Here is a 24,225-nt window from a genome sequence, read left to right on the forward strand (position 1 = left end):
CCCATGCCATGAGATGTGCGGATAATCGGCACTCCATTGTTATTTCTAGAGCACACCTATGGCTGGTCCATAGAGGGGTGACATCGTGCTCCACGAAACACCATTTCTTCGTATAACCAGTGTTAGGGTCTCGCCCCATGTCGCTGGTGATATGATATGCAGCCCTGCCATAAAAAAGAGCATCTCTTCAACAGAGCAAGAACCGCTGGCTTCACTCCATGCTAGTTAGCATGACTTTCCAACAGCACGCTTCTAAAAGTTGTTTTCCAAGACAAACAAAAGAACTCGAAACGGATTGAGGGAGATTGCTCTCAAGGGAACTAGTTACTTAGGGCTAGGAGGCCCTCAATTCGGCTCAAGCGCCAGTAACAATGTTATTATTGTGATGGGTGGTCTGTAGGACGGAAAATCGAAAGCTTTTGAAAAGGTAACGCACAATGTGACAAGAACTAGAAATGAGCTCGGTGAGAAAGAGCGATAAGTATGACTATTCGGAACATAATAATTATTATACATGTAGAAGCAGAACTGTGAAGCTTGTCCAGTCACATGCATATGCATGACACTGATGCATAGGACTGGATATGCTCTACAGTTGCATGCAATGAGAAATTTCAGTTTGCACTACATACATACAGCCTGGTTATATCGGGTAGGCTGACGTTGAAAACACACGTACAGGTACGCTAGGAAATGCATGTATAGTTGAAATGACGATTGGACCAAGGTGTAGCACATAATTGTAGGCACCGCGAGCATCGCTCGGAAGACAGTACTTTTCTCAGCATAATATTCGCGTCCACCTTCGCTTACACAACTACGTACACTCAAGCTTCTGGGGAAGTGAAGCAAAACAAAAAAATACTAGATTACATGATAGAAAAACGGAAACAAATCAGACCAGGGACGTAATAACCTCTGTTCACAAACATACCAGTATGCCAATGTGGCTTGCAAGCAGCGCGTGGGCATGCGGTTGCAATGCCATAACAATATCGTGCTGTGCTGCCAAGCTCGTCACCATACCAAGCGCAACAAGTCTCAGATGTACCGGCACATCGGGCCGTATTCGCGTAGAGATGCTGGCACAGAGCACTCGCAATGCACCTGGGCCGATCAGAATTGGCGAGGTTGCCGTTACACAATTCGCCCACACACGCGCTCGCTATGCTCTGCGGTGCATTCACCATTTGGTCTTGACCCTGTCTTCCTCGTCCATTAGCTGGTCACCGTTATTATCGAGTGGTGTCATCATGCTGCAAGCAGGGGATGCAGCCCTGGCGTTCAAGAATGGAAGAGCGCTCGTGGGCGTGGATGATTCTTGCAGCAGGTTGGGCTGTAGGGCTGCTGACGTCTTTCCTCGCCAATCCAGCTTCGTCTCCTTCAGCGGGGTAGCGTACCGATCCGATGAACCGTCTTTGGTCTTTCCGGTGCCGGCACCTCCTTTCGTGAACCGTTTGCCCAGCTGCCGCAGAGAGTCAACACTAATCGCGCTGCTCCTCCGTGGCTTCCCCGCGGACGGAATGGAGAAAGTTCCATCGTCCTGAGCCATGCAATACCCACCCTCGCTCTCCATTGAGGCGACATAACTGGCCGACTCAACGTTAGTGAGCGGGTTATCCGAGCGGTTGTAGGACATATTCAGATCCGACGCTACTAAATAGTCTTCGGGCGCTCCAGAACCCAGCTTGGTGACAACCACTGGGCCACAGTTTGAGTAAGACATTGCTGCGTTAGGCGTGAGCGACGCTGAGTTACTGGCTGGCAGAGTCGGCGCAACAGCTGACACATCAACATCAGCAGAGTAGTATTCGTCCGATTTGCTCGCAGCAGTCTGATCGGCTGAGAATCGATAATAATTGCCAATGCCGTCGTACACGGGGCTCTTGTCGTCCAGGTATTGGTAAGTCTCCTCCGCTTCCCTGGACGCCATACAGCTGCCCATGTCGGTGTACTGATCTTCCAGCGCTAGCACCGCCTCCTTGGCAGACATGAACGATACTGAGCTGGTCTTTGGCTCCAGCCTGGGCCGTGACGATGACGACGGCGACGACGACTGGTGCGACACGTGAACAGACTGGCATTCGGTGATGTTCAGCGTGAGCCGCGACTCGGCGCTTTCTCTGCGCAGCTTGCCCTTCCGCGACCGCAATACGAACAGCGCCAGGCCTAGAATGGCTAGGAGAAATCCAGCGCAGGCGCCCAGCACCAGCACGAAGATGCTGGAGGTGCTACTCGTAACAGCTAGGCACAGGAGGCACACAGGCAGAAACATACGGAAAGGAGCGAGATTAGCTGGGGAATGTGTTTCAAAATAGACTTCACTCAGTGTTTGGGCGAAGCGCCTACAGTTCAACATATGCCAGGCCACATAAAATCTTTATTCCACTGGCCATTCAACACAAAGCGATGGCGTAGTGGTCATCCCAGCAGTGACCATTCAACAATAACCTCGGAGTTTGAAACTCGCGCCACCTGCGAAACAGCTCATTTGGCGGGACACGGCCCTCACCCTCACTTTCCATGCCTTGCACATCAACAAGACATCAAGTATACCGGTATCGCATTGCAAACAAACCGTCACCTCAAAACCCTCAATAGCTGCGCCCTTGACGGGCTGAAGTGGAACAGCATTCTGCTCAGCGGTGACGTCCACACATACAGTACAGCCGGGCGCCCAGGAAAGCAGCGCCGAAGAACGACCGGGGTAGAGTTTCACCAAGCACAGCATACCAAAGTATACACGGTGACTCAACTGCGCACACTGTAATACTTGAGAATAAGAACGGTCTAGGCTACGAGGCTGACCCCCCCCCCCCCCAGTTTTTCGGCGAACGACAGTAATGTAGCCAGGTGTAAGTTCTTGTGTAAAAAAAGAAGTTATTCTCGGAACATTCGTGGACCCCAGGACTTGAGTGGGTTATTCTCAATGAGAGATATTGCAGCTCGAGATGGTGTTGTTTACAAACCTATGTGCACAGCTTTAGTGTACAGGTGCACAGAAGAGAAAATAAAGTTGTCCGTTGATCGCAACAACAACAACAACAACAACAACAACAACAACAACAACAACCAACAACAACAACAACAACAACAACAACAACAACAACAACAACAACAACAACAACAACAACAACAACAACAACAACAACAACAACAACAACAACAACAACAACAACAACAACAACAACAACAACAACAACAACAACAACAACAACAACAACAACAACAACAACAACAACAACAACAACAACAACAACAACAACAACAACAACAACAACGGCAACGGCAACAACGAAGACAACGACGACGACGACGACGACGACGACGACGACGACGACAACGACAACGACAACGACAACGACAACGACAACGACAACAACAACAACAACAACAACAACAACAACAACAACAACAACAACAACAACAACAACAACAACAACAACAACAACAACAACAACAACATATCTCTAATTGGCCACTGGCTATCATGAGAATTAAGATTTGAAACAACAACAACACCACCACCACCAACAACAACAACAAAAAACAGCAGCAGCAACAACAACAACGCGAAATCCGTTCTCGTACTCTTTTCAAATCCCAGATATCCCTGCTGTTGCGCAACTCTGTATGCTCATGTAGTGACCACCCCAGCCCATACACTTAAGTAGTCATTAATCCATACGCTCTGCGCACCCAATTATTATTATTATATTATTATTATTATTTATTCTTCTTTTACTAGGGAGTTCCCAACAGGCGTCAGCGCCTTTTTACAGGGAACCCTAGGTATAATTTGATGGATGAGCGAAATTCAGCTGGTGAACTAGACATGCGGCAAGCCGGTGGAAGTGTATTCCACCTGGCAGCGCCCAAATAAGAAATTGCACTAAAGCCATATCGGGTGTTAGCGGGGGGGCAGAACAAGAGCAGCAGAGACTTGGCCACGGGTGGTGGCTGCAGTGCGAGCACCATGGGCGCGCAAGGTAAAGCGGTCTCGCAGAAGAGGACTAGCAAGTCCATTCAGGCAGCGGTAAACAAATACATAGGTTTTGAAGTTGAGGCGTTTCTCAAGGGCGTACAAGTTAGTATGACTGTATAGAAGAGTGGTGGGAGTCATTCTATCCAACGAAAATATTCTCTTTAATGCCACACTCCTCTTCACTCTTTCTCCTGTCTTACACTATTATCTCTTATTGGCCACTGGCAATCGTGAGAATAAAGATTTGAAACAACAACAACAACAACAACAACAACAACAACAACAACAACAACAACAACAACAACAACAACAACAACAACAACAACAACAACAACAACAACAACAACAACAACAACAACAACAACAGCAGCAGCAGCAGCAGCAGCAGCAGCAGCAGCAGCAACAACAACAACAACAACAACAACAACAACAACAACAACAACAACAACAACAGCACGGGAGCATCAACAACAACACAGCTGCAGGAGCAGCAGCAGCAACAACACACCAGTAGCAGCAGCAGCAGCAATAGCGTAAGCAGTAGCAGCAGTAGCAGTAGCAACAGCAGCAGCTGAAGCAGCAACAATAGTGGCAGCAGTGGTTGCAGCAGCAACAACACTAACAGCAGGAGCAACAACAGCAACAGCAACAGGAGCTACAGCAGCATCAATAGCGACAGCAGCAACAGCAGCAGCAACAGCGGCAACACCAGCAGCAGCAGCAACAACAGCAGCAATAGCAGCAACAATAGCAGCAGCAGTTGCGGCAGCAGCAGCAACACCATCAGCAACAGCAGCAGCAGCAACAGCAGCAGCAGCAGCAACACCAATAGCTGCAGTAGTGGAAGCAGCTGCGACAACAGCAGCAGGACCAGGAGCTACAGCACCATCAACGGCAAAAACATCAACAGCAGTATCGATAGCGGCAACAGCAGCAGCAACAATAGCAGCAACAATAGCAGCAGCAACAGCAACCGCAGCAGCAACAATAGCAGCAGCAACAGCAACAGCAGCAGCAACAGCGGCAGCAGCAACAACAGCAACATCAGCAGCAGCAGCAACACAGCAGCAGCAATACAGCAACAGCAGCAGGACCCACAGCAGCAACAGGAACAGAACAGCAGCAACTGAGCAGTAGCTACAGCAGTAATACAGCAGTAGCAACGTCAACACAGCCAGCAAGACAGCATCAATAAATCCCCATCCAGTCCCTGGCTCCTTACCTGCAAAGGGCTGTGTGGTATACTTGGTAGTCGGATTGGGAGATAATGCCGATTCTGATGGTGTCTCTTGTTCTGAGTCATGACCCACAGCAGGCAGTGGGACATTGCCTGAATGTACAGGCACGGACTTGCCACCAGTAGTAACAGCCTTCGTTGGAGCAATGCGACTAGTTTGTTTCGGCACTCCAGGTACAGTTGCCTCTGGCACTGGCCTCTGCTCACCGCCATGCGCAGGCATGGTTGCTACTGTGGTGGGAGCATGTCCACTGCCGTGTTGAGGAATAGCGGCTGTCGGTGTTCGGCCGTAACCGCTGCCATGCCCTCCACCGTCACCACCGCCATGCACAGGCACCGGTTCCACCGTGGTGGGAGCATGTCCGCTGCCGTGTTGAGGAATAGCGGCGGTTGGCGTTCGGCCGTAACCGCTGCCATGCCCTCCACCGTCACCACCACCATGCACAGGCACGGCTGTCACCCGCGATGGACCATGTCCGCTGCCATGATCAAGCACTGTTGCAGCTGGCAGCGGGCCGTGTCCGCTGGCTCTCGGTTCGACAGTACTAGCTGGAGCTGACCGTGTGCGTTGGGCTGAAGTAACCGGCGGGCTGGACACGTGCAAACTTGAAGTAGTTGTGGGCGACGAAGTAGCAGTTGTCAGTGGAGTGGGTTTAGAGGACAGTGCCTCAGGACTCAGTGTGTGAACTTCATCTGGGGGAAGTGTTACGGCTTCAGTTGGTTGGAGAGTCAAGGTTTCAGTTGCATGATGATCGGCCTCTGTTGCCTGATGATCGGCCTCTGTTGCCTGATGATCGGCCTCTGTTGCATGATGATCGGCCTCTGTTGCATAATGATCAGCCTCTGTTGCATGATGATCGGCCTCTGTTGCATGATGATCAGCCTCTGTTGTATGGCGAATCACGTCTTTTGTAGCTGGAGTAAGCACTGTGGGCGTTGCGTTGGAACGGTGCGTCGACTTGATTGCATGCTTGGCTGGCGCCTCTGTTTCGTGCAGTTCAGTTGTCACGCCTTCGGGCTGCTCGCCTGGTTCGGTTGTGCTGTGCCCGAATCGCTCGCGAGTACCTTCCGATTCCGGGATGTGCGTCAGCGGTTGGGTCGTGCTGTCTCCGGGCTGCTGGGGAGTACCCTGGGGTTTGTCAGCGATGCCGTCCCCGGTTCTCTCTCCGGTTTGATGTAGTGGGCGGTCTGGGGTTCTTCCTATTGGTGGCCCATGTTCTGAAGTGTCAGCAGATCTATCAGTTGAGGTTGGAATGCCATCCACCATTCCAGCAGTGCTTTGGGCAGCAACATCGCCTGGAGTTGCATCCGACGGCTGAGCAGAACTTTTGCCGTCAACAAGGTTTGGATTTGCATCATCCAGTCCATGCTCTTCTTGAGATGCTGTCGGCACCGGTGTGGCGGGATCAGCAGGCGTGTCTGTTTGAAAACCGGGAATAGCGGGTGGGTCCGTGGGTTGCCCGGCCTCCTGGTGCGCCTTGGTGTGCGTTGGTACGCCTTGGGCGTCACCAAGGCTTGGATCTGTATGCTCTGGCTTACGTTCTTCAAAGGTTATCGGTGCCGGAGTGGGGTGGTCAGGAGCCGCTTGTGTTTGAAGACCAGGAGTTTCTCTCGGCTCCGTTGGTTGCCCGCCCTCGTGGTGCGGTGGATCATGAGATTGCTGCCCGGTGTGTCCTGCATCGGTGCTATCCTGAACCTCAGGTAGGATGGGGTGGGTTGTCTGTGTAACAAGCTCCGGCTCCGCAGTGCCTTGGGCGTCAACAAGGCTTGGATTTGCCTCCTCCGGTCCATGTTCTCCTTCAGACGCTTTCGGTACCGGCGTGGGGGGATCAGCAGGCGCGCCTGTTTGAAAACCAGGATTGGCGGGTGCGTCTGTTGGTTGCACGTCCCCATCACCTCTATTCGCAATCTTTTTAAAGGGGGATTCGATTCGATGCCATTTCCACCTAGCTCCGCCTGCATAAAAACCCAAAATACAGAAACAGGGAGAGAGACTCAGCGAAAGGAGAACCACCATGAATTGTCAACATCTGAATGACTGTTTTTAGACGGGGTTATGTTCCACGAGGTGTTTATTCTTTAGGAAGTACATGACTGTACTCCACTTTCCTACTAAACTGGTAATCCGTATACGCGCCGGGAACGGGCACCAATAACCTAACTGACCTGGCCAATGTACAGTGCATACTTCAAAGCGCAACATGGCGTAACTCATCTGTCCTTTGGCCAAATCGGACGATCTAAAGGTCTATCGGCATAAGAATTGTTTCAGCATCACATTCCTGGAAATAATCTTAGGCTGTAAAGCGTTAATGCTACAGATGTGACTGGAAATCCGCATTTTGGATTGCAACAAGCAGGACAAACAAACTTGAGTGGCAGATGCCGTTGGAGCGGCGAAAGTAGCATTCACAGTACTGGCCAGACAAATCCAACTTTAAGATTAAAAAAATTAATAGCGGTGGGCGATACGCACACTGGGCTGTGTGCTCGGACGCGGCGCTACTTTATTCATGAGGTTGGTTTTCACTGGCCAGCAGTGTACATTCGCCGTAGTAAGGAAGAGGACGCAAACCACTGTCCTTTGCCCGTGTGGCCACACAGTACAGGGTGCTGAGGGAAACCAGGCTTATTGCGGTGCGCTGGGTGCCCATGCCTGGAGCACCTTTCATGCCTTTCGCAATGCAAATGTCACTCACATGCCAGAAGAAAGACTACAGGCCATGCCTCGGTGTTTTCCCAAGTGACACGTCACATGTGTGATGGATTTGACAGGAAATTGGTCATGTGATCTGCGGTCACATGTGATGATCCAATCCTCGCACAAGCAATGGTTTGAGTAACCACCATGGTTATATCACAAGAAAGTAATAAAAACGGGAATGAACGTGGTTGGCCGCAGAGAGCAAGGGTGGTGGTGGCGAGGTGGACGCAGAACCATGGCTATAGCCAGAACAAAATAATGTGAAAGGGGGCGGGGATCATCGGACCCAAAATTTTGTCCCACCGTTCTGTGGCGCCATATTTCGCCGTTACTTTCACCAGCGTCAGAAAGCAACCGACCAACTATTATGTACATGTGCATGTACTTCCATTCCATGTATTAGTTTTATTCACCGGCTACTGTGACCCGCCATTGATATGGTTTTCAGAGGTACATGTAAGTACAGATAATGATGCAATGACTCATACACTGCTTTGCTACAATCATGATGTGTCCTCATCATGCATAATATAAAACGGTTGCCCTCACACTCTGAAAGGGGGCAGTCAATAAGTGAAGGAGGACGCAGCGCCCCGCTATGCCGCTTTGGCAAGAACGCTGACCAATGCTCATGTAAATCAATCATGTCACTTGCCTTCTCATTTGAGCCCACGCTTCCCCCTCCCTCCCCCTCCCAAAGTTTGCCAGCAGCTCACCCCCCCCCCCCCCCTCCCCCTACCCCTCCCCTACCCCCCCCCCCTACCCCAACCCTACTCCACCAGGTGCAAACACCCCTGAAAACTTATATCGTTCAGTGACATACCATCTAAACTTTCTACTTGGCAAGCCGCTAGAGACAATATGACCAGTGTGGAGACCAGCACTCTGGTATCCTGGGGAACGCAGAAAACAGAAGAACAACAAAACAAACAGACCGAAAAAGCAGTTCAGCAACCGGAGAGGATCAAAAGGCCACGGGAGTCCTGTGCTGCTGAAATGTGCGTATGCCTCAGGTGCGTTGGAAGGCACTTTAGTGCAGTACGGTCAGCCACCTGAAGTACAATTATTTACTCGTGTGTTGGGGGGGGGGGGGGGGGTGGCTGAGCCGATATTTTGGAAATTTAGAGCTCAGTTTAGTGTATTATAAAAATTAATGATTCACGGGGTACCCAAGGCAAAAAGTGGTACGCGCAATACCATAGTGACCGTACGGTGTCTGACGCCCCTGATGATCATTTCCAATCCCACACACTTGTATTGAAACACACAGAGATTCAAAAGGACTTTTGGAAAAATGACTCATTTGGCTATTGAACCGCCCAACGGCCGACACCCTCTGAAACACCCCCCCCCCCCCCCCCACACACACACACAAACACACGTCATGTACCTTTTACCATGTACCCCCGTCGCAAGAGAAGCACGCAAATCTGGAAATGCACTGGATGTACACCCACGGATTTTCTCTTATAGCGACGATAGCAGACAAGATCTGCATGAAACAGATCAAGACTAGCCCCAGATAACTGCGTAATCCACACGCGCACACACACACACACACACACACACACACACACACACACACACACACACACCTCAGATCTCAGACCTGCCCATCACGGAAGCGATGATAGCGAACAGTTATGTTAGACATAGCGACTTGTGCTGGGATTGCACCATTCAACAGCTTGCAAGGCTGATGAATTGACTGCCACTAGATTTAGCCTGGTATCCACCACACAGCTGATTGAAGTGACTTTTTCTGGCCAGTGAATCCCTATTTTTCATTTTTCCATTTTGTTCTTCTTTTCTTTTTCGACACACACACCACACCACATACTCTGGCATACACTGGCTGTTGGTAACCACCCAGGAGAATGAAAGAAAAGACACACACACACACACTCTCTCTTTCTCTCTCTCTCTCTCTCTCTCTCTCTCTCTCTCTCTCTCTCTCTCTCTTCGTAAAATGTCCAGGTTTCTCGAAAACCCTTGATGTTTGGTCGCATTGGCATTCATTTCATAGAGAACATGCCCAGACGTAACACTGCAGATTTGAGCTTGCCACTTATGGCAGGCGTCCGTGCAGCTAGTTCATCAGGGTGTGAGCTCCAACATGCCCCTTCCCCCTGAGATACATGTAGGCCCGGAACCAGCTTCAGAGGGGTGGTACGACCCCAGAATGGCTACTGACAGTGCCAATCATTTCCCCATGCCCAATTTCACTATCATGGAATTCACCTCTAATGGGGGGGGGGGGGGGGGCATCTCTAGCCGGCTGTGCTGTATCATATTCTGGTTGTTTCGAGCTGCACATTCCACATGCACAGTTACCACAGACCAGGCGCGTAGCACTGCCATTGGAGGTGGTCCGTCCGGAGGGGGGGATCTCCCCCGTAAAAAAATTGAAAACAGGGTGCAGAATCCTGCATTCTGGGCACTTTTGGCATTGTGTTAAAAAAAGGTGGCCCGGCCGGACCGGCTGCTACGCCCCTGCAGACTCATTCCCTCTCTCTCTCCCTCTGTCGTTCACATGTTGCAAAGGAGGCGAAACCGCCCGTTTGTGTTGCGACGTTTTAAAAATAGACTTCAACAACACCAACGGTTACTACGGTCAGTAGTCCTCCGACTGGTCATGAAAGCTGGACCTATAAATATGATTGGTAAACACCGCAGTGCGCGACCAGTGGCGTCGCCCTTGACATGCTGGCTGTGCTACTACGAATCGTGACGGACAACCGCAACACCACAGGGGCGAAGGGCAACTCCGTGTCCACGACATACATTATATGCACTCAGGAACCAGGGAAGTCGGATAATTACGACACAAGACTTCAGCGCTCTACCACTGTAAGCGTCATACCAGGCATTCGGAATCTAGACAGCGGAGAACTAACTTTACTTGCACGACGCACGTTCGACTCGTGCGTTCGACATTGGTTAGATTGTCAGTGCAACTTGATTGAAATCCGTTTGGATGGAAGAGATATCCCGAGCGTTTTTAGGTGTCTGATTTTGATGGGTGTGTTCGACTGTGAGCGCCCGTACACGCTCAGAAGTGTGTAGTCGAATAGCGCCAACACTCTACCTTCGGAGCTTCCCTTGAGGAAGCACACAGCTTGTAGCTCGGGTACGGATCAGTTCGATAACTCTTCGTTGGGTTCGTCAGGCCAACGAGAGTCGGACGTGACACAACCTGCATTCCCTCACCAGCGCTCAAACACACGGATTTACTTACCATGCTGAAATGAAGGGCTCAGATCCGCCAAAGATCAGGTGATTACTGATATCTTCGACAGCTGCGCTGACATTCCACGTTGGTCGACTACTAAGAGACCTTCTAGATCGATCGACACAGCGACCCTCAGTTCTGCAGATTTTTCTCCTACCTGTTACTTCAGCGCTCCAATGCAAGGAACCAAACCTACAATAATGAGTCAGGAATTGTTGGAAGCTTGATGCGACACACCTTCGCGTGTTTTCTATGCCCAATGGACTGGATCAGCTATTCAGAGGAAATGATGGGAGGAACTGGAATACAAAAACCTAAAGGATATCAAAATAGTCATCTGCCAAGTTTGTTTTCGGATTTTCTCTCTCGTTGCTTTTTCGAGTAGAACATATCTGCATACGAGCTTGCCCTGGAACTCTACTTCTAGCATGCACATCACCTTTGCGGGGACCTGCGTCTTCCATCACGATCGTCGCCACGCTTACGAGGTGCCTTTTTCGGAAGACTTCACCTTTTAATCGTGTACTCCACTGCTTTCCACAGTGAAACTACAATACATGTTACTGGAGAGGTTGCCCATATGGCCATATCGACTTTTCCAGCGTTCGACGGATCAGGCAACAACGAAAAAGGCGATGTTTTTGTTGTACGCGCATGCGCTGCGTCCATGGGATGCCAACTTTGGCAAGCCTGGTGTGATGACATGTACTTGACCTTTGACCTTTCAGCGAAGAGTTTTTTACTCGGATAAGGATTGTGTTATTATTGTTATTACATTGTTATTGCATCATCATCTCGTGGCAAGCAATATATATTAATGCCAATATTGAATGAGAGAGGGGTGATAGCCAACCAAGGCCAAATCAACAAAAGAAAAGTAGTACACATACATGTATAAGAAAGGAGAAAGAAAGAAGATAACTCAAAAGATACGAATTACACAGTGGCCCAGAACAAGTGAATACCTAGCGAAGTAAAGACAGCAAAAGTGGAAAGTCTTTGGCAAGTCTTGAGGTCCTGTGACAGCAACGACCAATGTGTATAATAAATTATGCCAAAAATAGAGGGGACCTCAAAAGAGTGGCTGTGTGAGAGATAGGGAAGCAGAGAGAGTTTCGGGTAGCTGAGGACTGATGAAACCAGTTAAAGGGGAAGTTAAGGCAAAAATTAAAATTTCACCAGTTGTAGTCTTCGGGGTGCTGAGTCGAATGGTCTTGGTCCGAGAAAGCTGAGACGCTCCCTTCCTACTTGAATCCCAATCGAACTCGCGCACTTCCACCGAAACTGGGTGACTGCGCCCTACTAGATGGGGATTTGTATGCAATATGTCACTAAAAGTGCCATTTTGTTCTTATAAAAGCACGGATGACCACGATTGGCCCATATGTTGTAGTCTTTTGGACGCTGAGTCGACTGGTTTTGGTCCGAAAAGGCTGCGATGCAGCGTTCCTCCTTTATTCCCAATCGAACATGGTTGAACAAGTGGTCACGTGCTCCTGGGTGCCCAAATCACCTGGTCACCACGCCAGCAGGCGACAACTTTCACACCAAGGTTCAACTCGAGTTCAACTCGAGTGACAGGACTGCACCCAAAAAAGGTCAAACAGGCTAGTAAGTGCGCGAGTTCGATTGGGATTCAAGTAGGAAGGGAGCGTCTCAGCTTCCTCGGACCTAGACCATTCGACTCAGCACCTCGAAGACTACAACTGGTGAAATTTTAATTTTTGCCTTAACTTCCCCTTTAAGCTGGGATAAAACATGGGGTGGGGCAAGACCAAGACGAATTTTATGAATTAGTTTAATAATAATAATAATAACTTTATTAGGATGACCCAAAGTTTACAATGAAAGTCTGAGCCTGTTAGAGAGAGGGCAGCTGGATGCGATAGCATAGACCGTATGAGAGCGCACGGTGTTCAACCTCACTCGCTTCAACAGCATCAGTGCACTACAAAAACGTAACCATTTTACTCCCACTTGCAGCTCGGTATCAGCTCAGACTTTTTGTTCTTATTTTCCGTTCACTAAAATAATGATCTCGCAAGCCCCCTATACTCTCTAGTTGTTTTTCGTTGCGCAGTGCATCGTCACATACAAACTCCTGTACACGCTCTCAAGTTTCTGCAGCCCTTGTATTGCTCTTCCCCCTGCTTCAAATCGGTATGGTCTTTTTCTCTTAGTTTTCTAGGCTCAGATCGTTGGTACTCTCTACCTGCTGACATTCGCCTATGCACATCTGTTTCTCGCTTTCGTATCCTTGTATTGGCACATTTGGGGTACCCTGTAAGAAGGCCTTATAGGCCTGTGGGGATTGCTCTATCAAAAATTTAATAATAATAAATAATAAAGAGGGCGTCAAACGGGGAATAACAAAGACAGCGCGAATTAAGCGACGATGTGTGACTTCGAGACGATTCGTGAGCGATGTGCTGAAGCCAGGCTTGCCAGCCCAAATGGAGGAACAGTAGTCAAATACAGGCAGAACATAGCATTTATACAGCATTAAACGGCAATCAAGGGAGAAATGAGATAAGTGAGAGGAGAGGAAGCTAACAATAGAACTTGCACGTTTCCCCAGGTACGTAATGTGGGGATCAAAGGACAGATGCTGATCCAGGATAATCCCAAGGTGTTTGTGCTGATCGACTATTGAGAGACAGGTACGGTCATCAGGGAACGTGAAAGGCGAGGGACTTAATGCAGACAAGTCACTATTGGGACGAGGAGGAAAGCAGAGAATAGCGGTTTAGATGCGTTTGGCTTCAGCTTCTAGAGCGTCATCCAATTGACAACTTTGTTGATGTGGGTCTGCAATGTGACAGATGCAGCTGAAAGTGAAGAGGAGGAAACATGCAGTGCTGTATCATCAAATCAAAGCTCCTCGAGTCGTGGTCTTATTGACATCACGATTATGCAAACTGCTCCATGCATGGCAGGGCAGAAACCTACATTTTTTCCTACATTTTCATCGGCACATATCGCTGGAAATGGTGGATTATGACGTGTTAAAAATCCACCATTTCCAGCGATGTGCCGATGAAAATATAGTGGACCGTGCTCAAATAATGGACCATGCCCAAATAAGAGACCGGGGGTCCAACCCTCTTCAAAAAACAAAAGAACGGGTCTATTAATCGAGGAAATACGGTATTATCACTCCCTTAGTATTGACTCGCATAGATTTTTGCCATACCTAAGCAGTCAAATATTCCTGCTTATACCTCACTCCATAATTATACACCCACACTCATATACCAGATCTCCCATGAAGTTTATAAATTTCCATATACACTGTTCAATATACACCACTAAGGAGGTATATACACCACTAAGGAGGTATATACACCACTGAGGAAAACCATCAGAAAAAAACTCACTGAGGAGCTTTCTTTCTCTAAAAAGGAGTGTATATAGCTTTCTTTCTCTAAAGCTATATTCACTCCTTTTTGCTCTTGAGCTTGCGCATGGAGAGGTATAAATATATTATAACAAGGGACCTCGTGTATATCGAGAAATATCGACCAGTCATAAAAACCTCGGCTTCGCCTCGGTTTTTATACTGGTCTATATTTCTCGATATACACTCGGTCCCTTGTTATAATATATACATGTACATATTTGACTCCTTAGGGCTATATTGACCGCTTATATTTGACTCCTTTTTAGCGATTGAACACATGCTTTGGTTAGTCGTGATAAATCTAATATTGACTTCGTACTTGGTCAGTATAGGAAATACAAAAACCTCGTAAAAAAACTCGGCTTCGCCTCGGTCTTTTATTTCCTATTGACCTCGTACTCAGTCAATATTAGATACTTATTATTGTTATGCTTGTTCGCGTTGACATCACCAAGCAAGCTTAGCTAGTCTTCGCATACGCCAAGTGAACAAAGGAAATGAGGAATGAGCGAGGCCAATGAGGTGAACACACGCGTACATGTACACAACACACGAAAATTAATGTCAACTGCTTGCTTCGACAATCCGCGATATTCATGTTAAAACAAAATGGCGTCACGATTTATTGAAAGTGGTATAGTTGGTGGTACGATTACGAGTGTTCAAAACCATTTGAACTTCATACTGTTCGTCTTCTTTTTGACATGCTCTCTTTCCATCGTCCTTAGCTTTTGTTTGTTGTGAGCTGTTTTGGCTTTCTCCTGTACCTCTGGGGGATGCCAAGTGATGGTTTTGAGAGGCTGGTGATGGCTGTGAGCGAGAGTTTGCCGATCGGCGTCGTCCTCGCTATAGCGATGAAAATACTAGTTACTGCGCACCTGGCAGATATCACAACACGTCGGAGCGTCCAGGAGCAAAGGAATCTTGGGTTTTCACTGGAATCTAGTTCCTCCAGCATCGTGTAGCCCACCGTCGGTGAATGGCGGTCCAGAAAGGTCGAACCTGGTCTTCTGCAGCATCTCGCAGTCCTCGAGGCACAACGTGTACGCCTGCCATGTATTGTACAAATAAAACTCATGCAGTAGTGGACTCTACAGTGATGAGTCTCAGCCTGTACGCTGCAAAAGACACAGGAAATGTGACTGGTGTCTGTACACTCAGTGACTGGACGCCAACACCCCAGTTTTCTCCTGCGGGATCTGTTTGACATTGACATTATGCGGTAGGTCGGCATTGTCGGCATTGACCTGGTTTGGCAGCTATCGTATCTGCCTGGTTGGATGTAGCAGGTTGGCGTTTGCTCGTCGTCCAGTCCGGAATTTTCTTGTAACTCACGGTGGAGTACGCGCAGGGTTTGTGATCATCCCTGTGCACTTCAATATTATCAAACACAACGTTCCCTTTGTCACTCATCTTATCCTGAGTACTGAATTTGCTGACAATATTGCACCACACTTGTCACAACCTACCGCCACTGCTGGCGGTGGCGATTGGTTCGTCAATGGCGGTGACCAGGCTGACTGACTAGCTTCGAGACAGCGGCCTCGTTGTCAACCCCGCGGCAGCCTAAAGGTTGATTTTATCGATCCAGCCTCAGCGCCATGTTGACGATGCCCTAGTGACTGTGTGTCATGAATTGCCTTGCCATCAGCGGTCATTGCCATCCACCTTGGTGCAGCCCTCAACAACTGGCTCAGCCCATGGGAGTCTCAAGTGGACAAAGTTGTTGCCAAAGTAGCTCAGAAGATTGGTGCATCGTGATGTAGGTGAGCACATAACTAGGACTTCCCAGCGCCTATATGTCCAGGCTGCGATACTATGTGACATGCTGTACTGCACATTCTTTTCAGCACTGCAAGGCCGGCAGCTGGACCGACTGCAGGGGCCGCGCACATGCAGGCCGCCTGTTGCCAGTGCAGCATTCTGGAACATTCCTTCCTTCTGAGATCCGTGGAATAATAACTTTCTTTGCTTCAATGCAAGTTGCTTACCTTTCTGTTGTGTTCCCAGTGTCCTTACAACAATAACCTACAGCAATGTTTTATTTTCCTTTCCATTCCCCAACCAATGAATACTACAATGTCGATTCTATTTCTGAATACTTTTAGTGTGTGCTCGCGCACGCACGTGTGTGTGTATACCTCACTCGCCACTCGAAGTTCTGTTCCCTGTTGTGTCCTGCTCAAGGCAGACCAACTCTTCGAAAGATGAGAATGAATCATCAGTAAAACGCAATGGCTTTTAAAGGGAAGCTGGCTGCAAAGGCGGCTTGAAAGGTGACATGTGAATGTGTTATGTGCAAGGCGCCAGAGGTACAGCAGTGCAGGGCCTAGGGTGCGAACAGTAGCACTAGCAGCCTGAGTGCCAAGACCCATGCAGGGAAAGGTGCTACAATATCACCACATGCCCCCTCGGCTTAAGTGCGACTTGGGAGCACTAACACAAAGAAAATCCTGAAACTGAAATTCGAAAATCACAGCGTAGCGCACAAGCAACAAGGACAAAGCAAGAGAAGCATGCCCAGTCAATCTATGCACGTGGCCGGAGGAACCGTCTGTTCCGCCAGAAGCTGGACCCCGTCACTGTCTGCACTGTGTAGCTCCGTCCTCTTCTCGTGCATTTTGTGACCGTTCCTTCCATATCCCAGCGTTTTGAAGACTGGTTCTGGATCCATACCTTATCGCCTACGTGCAGAGGGGGCAGAGGTTTGCCAAGCTGGGATGAGACCTGCTGGGGAGCACTGCGGCTGTGGGCAGCGTACTGCTGCAGATTTGCAGGAAGTGTGGGAACCTTGGTCCTCGTTGGCCTTCCAAACAGCAGCTGGGCCGGGCTTGCTCCTCCTGCACCAGGCGTGTTACGCCACTCCAGCAACCCTTCTCTGAAGGCACTGCTATTATAGGCGTCACCTTTGCCAATTTTCATTAATAAGTGCTTCATGGCCTTGACCGCCGCCTCAGCCGCGCCATTTGACTGAGGATTGTACGGGCTGCTGGGGTCGTGGCAAATGTTCCACTCTGAGCAGAACGAAGCGAACGCTGAAGATCTGAATTGCGGCCCACCATCCGTCGTGAGGCGCGTAGGAACGCCAACGTCCGACATCCACTGAACGAGATGTTTGGTGACGTCAGACGTGGTAGCCGACCTCCCACAACGCCCAACAAATGGCCAGCCGGAAAACTTGTCGGTGAGAACCAGGTACTCAAAGCCACCTAGGGAGAAGAGGTTCGCCGCTGCATCTTCGAACGGTCTGGACGGACGACTGTCAGAGAGGAGCGGCTCAGAAGGTTGGGAGGGGAGCAGCGTGATGCAGGATCTGCAAGTCTGGACAACGTTCTTAACGTCATTGGAGATCTGGGGCCAGTACACTGCTTGCCTGGCCCTGCGGAGTGTGCGGGTCTGTCCCTGATGAGAAGCGTGAAGTTGCTCCAGCGTGGTCTGGCGTAACCTTCTGGGAACGACAATACGGTGGCCCAACAACACTATGCCGTCCTCGACCGACAGGTCATGCCGAACCTGCCAGTACGGGTGCAGATCGAGGTCCAGAGCAGCCTTGTCCACCGGAAAGCCGTTCTTTACGGCGTTCAGCAGCTTGAGGTATTCCGGGTCCGTCGAGCCCTCCGCCCGCACCTTCGTAATGCCAAGGTCGGGGAGGACTGTATGGCCTGTTTCCTCGTCCTCTTGCGACAGCTGACGGAGAACACAGTAGCAGTGCTCGATTTCTTCCTCACCAGCTTCATCGTCAGGGTCTGGTGCACTTACTGGGTGTCTCGACAGGCAGTCTGCGACCTTGTGATCGGCACCCCGTCTCCACTGAGCCACGAACCGAAAAGGCGTCAGCTTCTCCCGTAGTCGCACGATTCGTGGAGACGTCAACTCATCCAGCGTCTTAGCATTCAGGATAGGAATGAGCGGCTTGTGATCGACTAGCAGCTCGAAATCAGCACCGGCCAGGAACAGTCTAGCCTTGTGGACTGCCCAGACTACCGCCAGCAGTTCAATCTCCGTTGCAGAGTACCTGGCCTCGGTCTCAGTGACGTGCCGTGAAGCACATTGCACTAGACGCCACCGCCCGTCCACTTGCTGCTGCCACAGTGCCATGCCGAGACCGTTTGACTGCGAGGCGTCTGTCTCGAGACGAAGCGGCTGTGCAGGGTCGAAGGTAGCCAACACTCGAGGGCTTACCAGCTCCTCTAGTATAGCTGTAAATGCCTGCTGCTGCGGATCCTCCCAGATAAACTCATTCTTTGGAGAGAGCAGAGAGCGGATCGGGGATAGAAGCTCCGCTAGTCGCGGCGTGAACGCGTCGAACTGCTGCACGAGTCCACAGAAGGATCGGATATCAGTGCGGTTGGTAGGGATTGGAAAGTTGTGTAGATCCTCCACCAAGCTTCGATCAGGACTGTAGCCGTCCGGCGTCACCACGAATCCGCAGTACGATGCTCTGGGTGCCGCAAAGACGAATTTGCGGCGGTTCAGTGTGATTTGGTTCTCCGAGCAAAGCTTGAGCACATTGCGAACCCTCTGGGTGTGCGCCTCAAGCTCAGTGTCGTACACGATGACATCCTCTACCACTTTCTGAAGATTCGAAAACCCGGCGAACACTTCGTCTCCTCTCCGGTTGTGTTCGTCACCTGCCGACACCAAGCCCATGACGTTCCGCTTGAAACGGTAGGCACCCCATGGCGTCATGAACGTTGTGAGCCTGGTGCTATCGTCGTCGAGGGGTACCTGCCAGTAGCCATGGCGAGAATCTAGGGTGGTGAAGTACTGCATCCCCATTGGGATCGACGCGACGACTTCCCGAGGTACTCGGGTTGGGTATGCCGGCCTCTTGACCCATTTATTTAGACCCGTCAGGTCCACCGTGATGCGCGGCTCACTGGAATTCTTCTTAGGGACCACCACCAGTGGGTGGCACCAAGTGTATGCTTCGCCGACAGGCACCTTCTCAATGACGCCCTTGCCCACCATGTGGGACAGCTGGTTCTGCACAGCGTCCCGCCACCTGAATGGGATGGAGCGAGCGCGATACAGGCGGCATGGCGACGCGCCATTGATGAGCTCGATGCGCATCGGCTCACCGCTCATGGGCTTGAGCGGGGTATCACAGAACACTTCTGGAAACTCTTCCAGCAAGGTACGTCGGATTTCCTCAGCCGCCGTCGACGCAGTACCTACTGACGTGTCTGCGACTTCGGATGCTTGCTTCCGAGGGATGGAGATGTTCGCCACGCTTTGTACCCTTAGACGGGAGTGAGGCCATCCATCCTCGAGAAGCCGCAACTTCATGCACGTGTCCTTGCTGAGCAGAGGTGTCTTCAGCTGCCGGAATACGTGCAGGGTCGACACGGCGGTAGTGTCGCTCAAAGACAACTGAGCCTCGAGCTTGCCCATGGAATCCAAAGCTGTACCGTTAGCTGCCTTGACATCAGCTGTGTCCGGCACTAGATTCATCCTGAGGCTTGGGTCGATACCATCCAGGTCGGTAAGACTAATGGCATCCACATCCGCGCCCGTGTCCGGCAGCCACCCGATAGCGCATGACGATCCTCCCTGGATCGCGACGCCAACCGTCACCAGCTTGTTCCTAGAAGGACCAGCCTGGTTGACAAACAGCGAGTCGACAGACGTCGTTCCTGGTGAGGGCGAGGTCCGCTGTGGACAAACCCTAGCAAAGTGACCCACCTTGAGGCACAAGCGGCATGTCTGGTTAATATAGGCCTTGCATTGGCCCTTGGGGTGAGTCTCCCCACAAAACCTGCACGTGCCTACGTCCGACTTCAGCGTCTTTGCCTGCGCCTGCTGACGCTTGTAAGTGGACTTCGTTGCCGCCGCCAACGCCAGGTCGGGCAGCTGCTCACCGAGGCCAGATTCCGTATCGGTAGAGGATTCGTATGCAGAGCATATCTGCATGACCCGATCGAGCGATAACTCACTGGCATACTCTTCTTCGAGCACCCGTCGTTGCATCGCTCGATCCCTTAGGCCACAGACGAGCCTGTCGCGGAGCCGGGTTTCCCGAAGTTGGGCCTCATGGCCGCACAGTGACCCACATCTGCCGCACTGCAGACTATCTGGGTAGCTGCACGCATCATGCAGCTGAGACAGACCCGAGAAGTACTGGCTGATACTCTCACCTTGTCTCTGGCTCCTGCCATGGAAGGCCTTGCGGTCCAGTAACGGGTTTCTTCGCTTTCTCAGGAAAGCTTCCAGCTTCTGGATGGCAACCCGCTCATCATCGCCGTCGGCTATGGGAACTACACCCGCCTGCCACAGCCGCACCCAACCATCATTGAGAGCTGTACGGAGAACTGCTTGCTGTGTAACTGTACCTGCGTCTCTGCATAGCCCAGTCAACGACACGTAGTCAGACCACTTGACTTTCCACTCGAGGAAACCAGCTAGGTCTATCGAGTCTGGACTGGGCAGGTGGGGTATTTCCGCTCTCCGGGCCCACGGCCCTACCTCTGGCTGCCTTGAGGTGGATGGTGGCGGGCCGCTGCCGGCAGGCTGGCTTGACTGCGCCATTGTGAGCCTAAGCAGAATCTGCTGCTGCTGGCTGAGGGATTGGACGATAGACTGCAGCAAGCTTCCTTCTTCTTGAGTTCCTGGCTGCATCCGCTCTGTCAACCCGTCGTTGATTGCTGCTGCTTCCTCAGCCTTGGCCTTGACAGAGGTTCGTGTCTTTCGCTGCGCCATGTTGTGTCCTGCTCAAGGCAGACCAACTCTTCGAAAGATGAGAATGAATCATCAGTAAAACGCAATGGCTTTTAAAGGGAAGCTGGCTGCAAAGGCGGCTTGAAAGGTGACATGTGAATGTGTTATGTGCAAGGCGCCAGAGGTACAGCAGTGCAGGGCCTAGGGTGCGAACAGTAGCACTAGCAGCCTGAGTGCCAAGACCCATGCAGGGAAAGGTGCTACAATATCACCACATCCCCATTACTGGAACACTGCCTGTTCTTTCAGGACCTGCCATCATCTGCGGATGGGCATTCAATGATTGTATTGTGTGTGTGTGTTTCATTCAGAATCAGATCCGCTATCGTTGCTATAAGAGAAAATCTGTGGGTTCACATCCAGTGCATTTGTAGATTTGCGTGCTTTTCTCGCCACGGTTGCATACATGGGACATTGTGTGTGTGTGTGTGTGTGTGTGTGTGTGTGTGCGTCTGTGTGTATGGGGATATTGTCTGTATCGGCTTTTGGTACTTATGTTCAGGTCTGTGCTTGCATGTGTGAACATGAAATTGTTCGGTTCTGTGCATGCTATTGCTATGTTGTATATTATTGTATGTATGTGTGCATTTCCACGAACAGTGTAGATGAGCGTGGAGAGTGCATTCATCCCTCATCAACCACTTCCCCTTGGGCTTACGAGAGTTTTTTCTGCGTACCTCTCATTTTTGTTTGTTTCTCTCTGATACTGTATTGATGCCGGTACCTGTACTTCGATGTGTTCCTCTATCTGCAGTCGCCTTTATCCTTCGGTCAAGTTAACGTTTATTGTGCTCTATTTATCGTGCGAATCAAAATAAACAATAATAACACAAGTCATGCTAGAGTGACGACATGTGCGTGTAGTAGGGTTGATGCGATGGGACGTTATAATTAGGTGGAACAGAACACACATTGGGCAGATTGATTGGGCATCATTGATTGTGCTCAGTCTAAACAGTGAACATAATAATTATCTCCAGTGACAGACTGTAGTGGCTAGCCTCCAATAGGTAGCTGGCACTAGTCGCTACTGCTTGTTTGACAGGTGCCGCCAGAACCCCTGTTGTGTCATGCTATAGATGCACATGCCCTATTCTGGGGCATACTGAGGTACTTTGATTTTGTTGACTGCATGTAGACAGCATCCAATAGTAGTATTCGTAGACCTTGGCTCTTTGTAGGTCAACCACCATCGCATGGATCGATCGGTGACTATGCACTTGGAGGTTGGAATAGCCCGCGCTGAACAGATCTTGCCATGGCCCAGGGAGTGAACTCGCTTACTCGACTATCCCGGTTTTAGTTAACCAGCATGAGTGGTGCATTTTGTCCATACCATGTTGTGAGCTCACAGTTGTTTGGGCAGGTTTTGAGCTGCACCACGAAACAAAGCGAAATAACGGCGTGACTGTAGAGCAAGGAAGCGGCGAGACGGCACTTCCAGGACGAGACAGGCAGTAGAGATGTGTTCACAGCACGAGCAACCTCTCAAACCCTGCCGGTACTCCACAGTTACAAGAAAATGTCGGACTGGACGACGCGCCAATGCAAACCTGCTACATCCACCCAGGCAGATAGCTGCCAAACCAGGCCAATGTCGACCCACTGCATACCGGTATGTCAATGCCAAACAGATCCTGCAGGAGAAGAATGGGATATTGGCGTCCAGTGTACGGACACCAGTCACATTTCCTGTGTCTTTTGCAGGGTACAGGATAGACTCATCACTATAGAATCCACTACTTCGTGATTTTTATTTGTAGAATACATGACAGGCGTATTCAGTGTGCCTCGCAGGACTGCGAGATGGTGCAGAAGACCAGGTTCGACCTTTCTGGACCGCCATTCACCGACGGTGGGCTACACGATGCTGGAGGAACTAGATTCCAGTGAAAACCCAAGATTCCTTTGCTCCTGGACGCTCCGACGTGTTGTGATATCTGCCAGGTGCGCAGTAACTAGTATTTTCATCGCTATAGCGAGGACGACGCCGATCGGCAAACTCTCGCTCACAGCCATCACCAGCCTCTCAAAACCATCACTTGGCATCCCCCAGAGGTATAGGAGAAAGCCAAAACAGCTCTCAACAAACAAAAGCTAAGGACGATGGAAAGAGAGCATGTCAAAAAGAAGACGAACAGTATGAAGTTCAAATGGGTTTGAACACTCGTACCACCAACTATACCACTTTCAATAAATCGTGACGCCATTTTGTTTTAACACGCATACGGTCCATTAAAACTGGAAACGGGGAAAACTGTGTTATTTACCGGCAACTACTTTTTCTTTGTGCTGCGAATGAGTTCTATACTTTACTGAACAGTCAAAGAGCCTGCCTGATTGACCCTTTTTGGCCTTGGATAGTTACCTTGGCTTTGGTGGGGAGATGGGGGTGACCAATCTTGGCTTGTGCTAATCTAACGACGTTACGTTCAATCACAAGATTACAAGCAGCCAATGTTTGCACCAGTCTCGGCAGTGCGGTCCAGTCAGGTAAGCTATAACTAAAAGTATAAGGCGAGTCGTCAGCTCCGCACCACGGCGTGACACTCATCCAAACTGGACGAAGGCATTATGCGGTGCTTACGTGACATAGAACCACCCTACGACTGTCATCATCATCATGAATGATTACAGACTCATGTAGCGACTTACGTTTTACGAACATGTAACAGTATTATTTTGTTGTCTTCATGGTCTTGGTCGGCTCTACCGACGTCAATGCACACCGGTAACCCTGTACTATTACTGACGGTGAGTGTAACCAACAAGTTAGTTACTGACAACCACAGCTCAGGTAGGTCCACATACAGTAATACTAAGAGTCCCCTCTTGGTATCACCAAGACCTGCCAACAAGACTTGGCAAGTAATCTGGTAATACTGCATAAGGAATGTCAATTTCGTCAAAAAAATGTTTCTAAAACAACTGGTCATTCTGTGATTTTCAA

The 24,225-nt window shown here is 50.1% G+C and overlaps 1 protein-coding gene across 1 annotated transcript; it reads right to left on the reverse strand.

Annotated features, from left to right (window-relative positions):
* Nucleotides 1-243: 243 nt before the first annotated feature.
* Nucleotides 244-11,517, reverse strand: LOC135819729 (mucin-5AC-like). Its single transcript, XM_065332982.1, has 4 exons — nucleotides 11,165-11,517; nucleotides 8,750-8,819; nucleotides 5,208-7,178; nucleotides 244-2,244 (listed from the first exon to the last, which is right to left on the reverse strand). Exons 1-4 carry the CDS (start codon nucleotides 11,165-11,167, stop codon nucleotides 1,184-1,186), a joined length of 3,105 nt encoding a protein of 1,034 aa, XP_065189054.1. The 5' UTR covers nucleotides 11,168-11,517; the 3' UTR covers nucleotides 244-1,183.
* Between the last annotated feature and the right edge of the window lie 12,708 nt (nucleotides 11,518-24,225).

Source organism: Sycon ciliatum, chromosome 6, assembly GCF_964019385.1.
Source record: "Sycon ciliatum chromosome 6, ocSycCili1.1, whole genome shotgun sequence".
In the NCBI taxonomy this organism is placed as follows: domain Eukaryota; kingdom Metazoa; phylum Porifera; class Calcarea; order Leucosolenida; family Sycettidae; genus Sycon; species Sycon ciliatum.

Excerpts from the sequence above, each read along its gene's own strand:
- LOC135819729 (XM_065332982.1), bottom strand. Across the intron at positions 7,179-8,749 it reads CCAAGTAGAAAGTTTAGATG|GCGGAGCTAGGTGGAAATGG; the intron begins GTATGTCACTGA and ends GTTTTTATGCAG. Across the intron at positions 2,245-5,207 it reads TACCACACAGCCCTTTGCAG|CTGTTACGAGTAGCACCTCC; the intron begins GTAAGGAGCCAG and ends TCCTGTGCCTAG.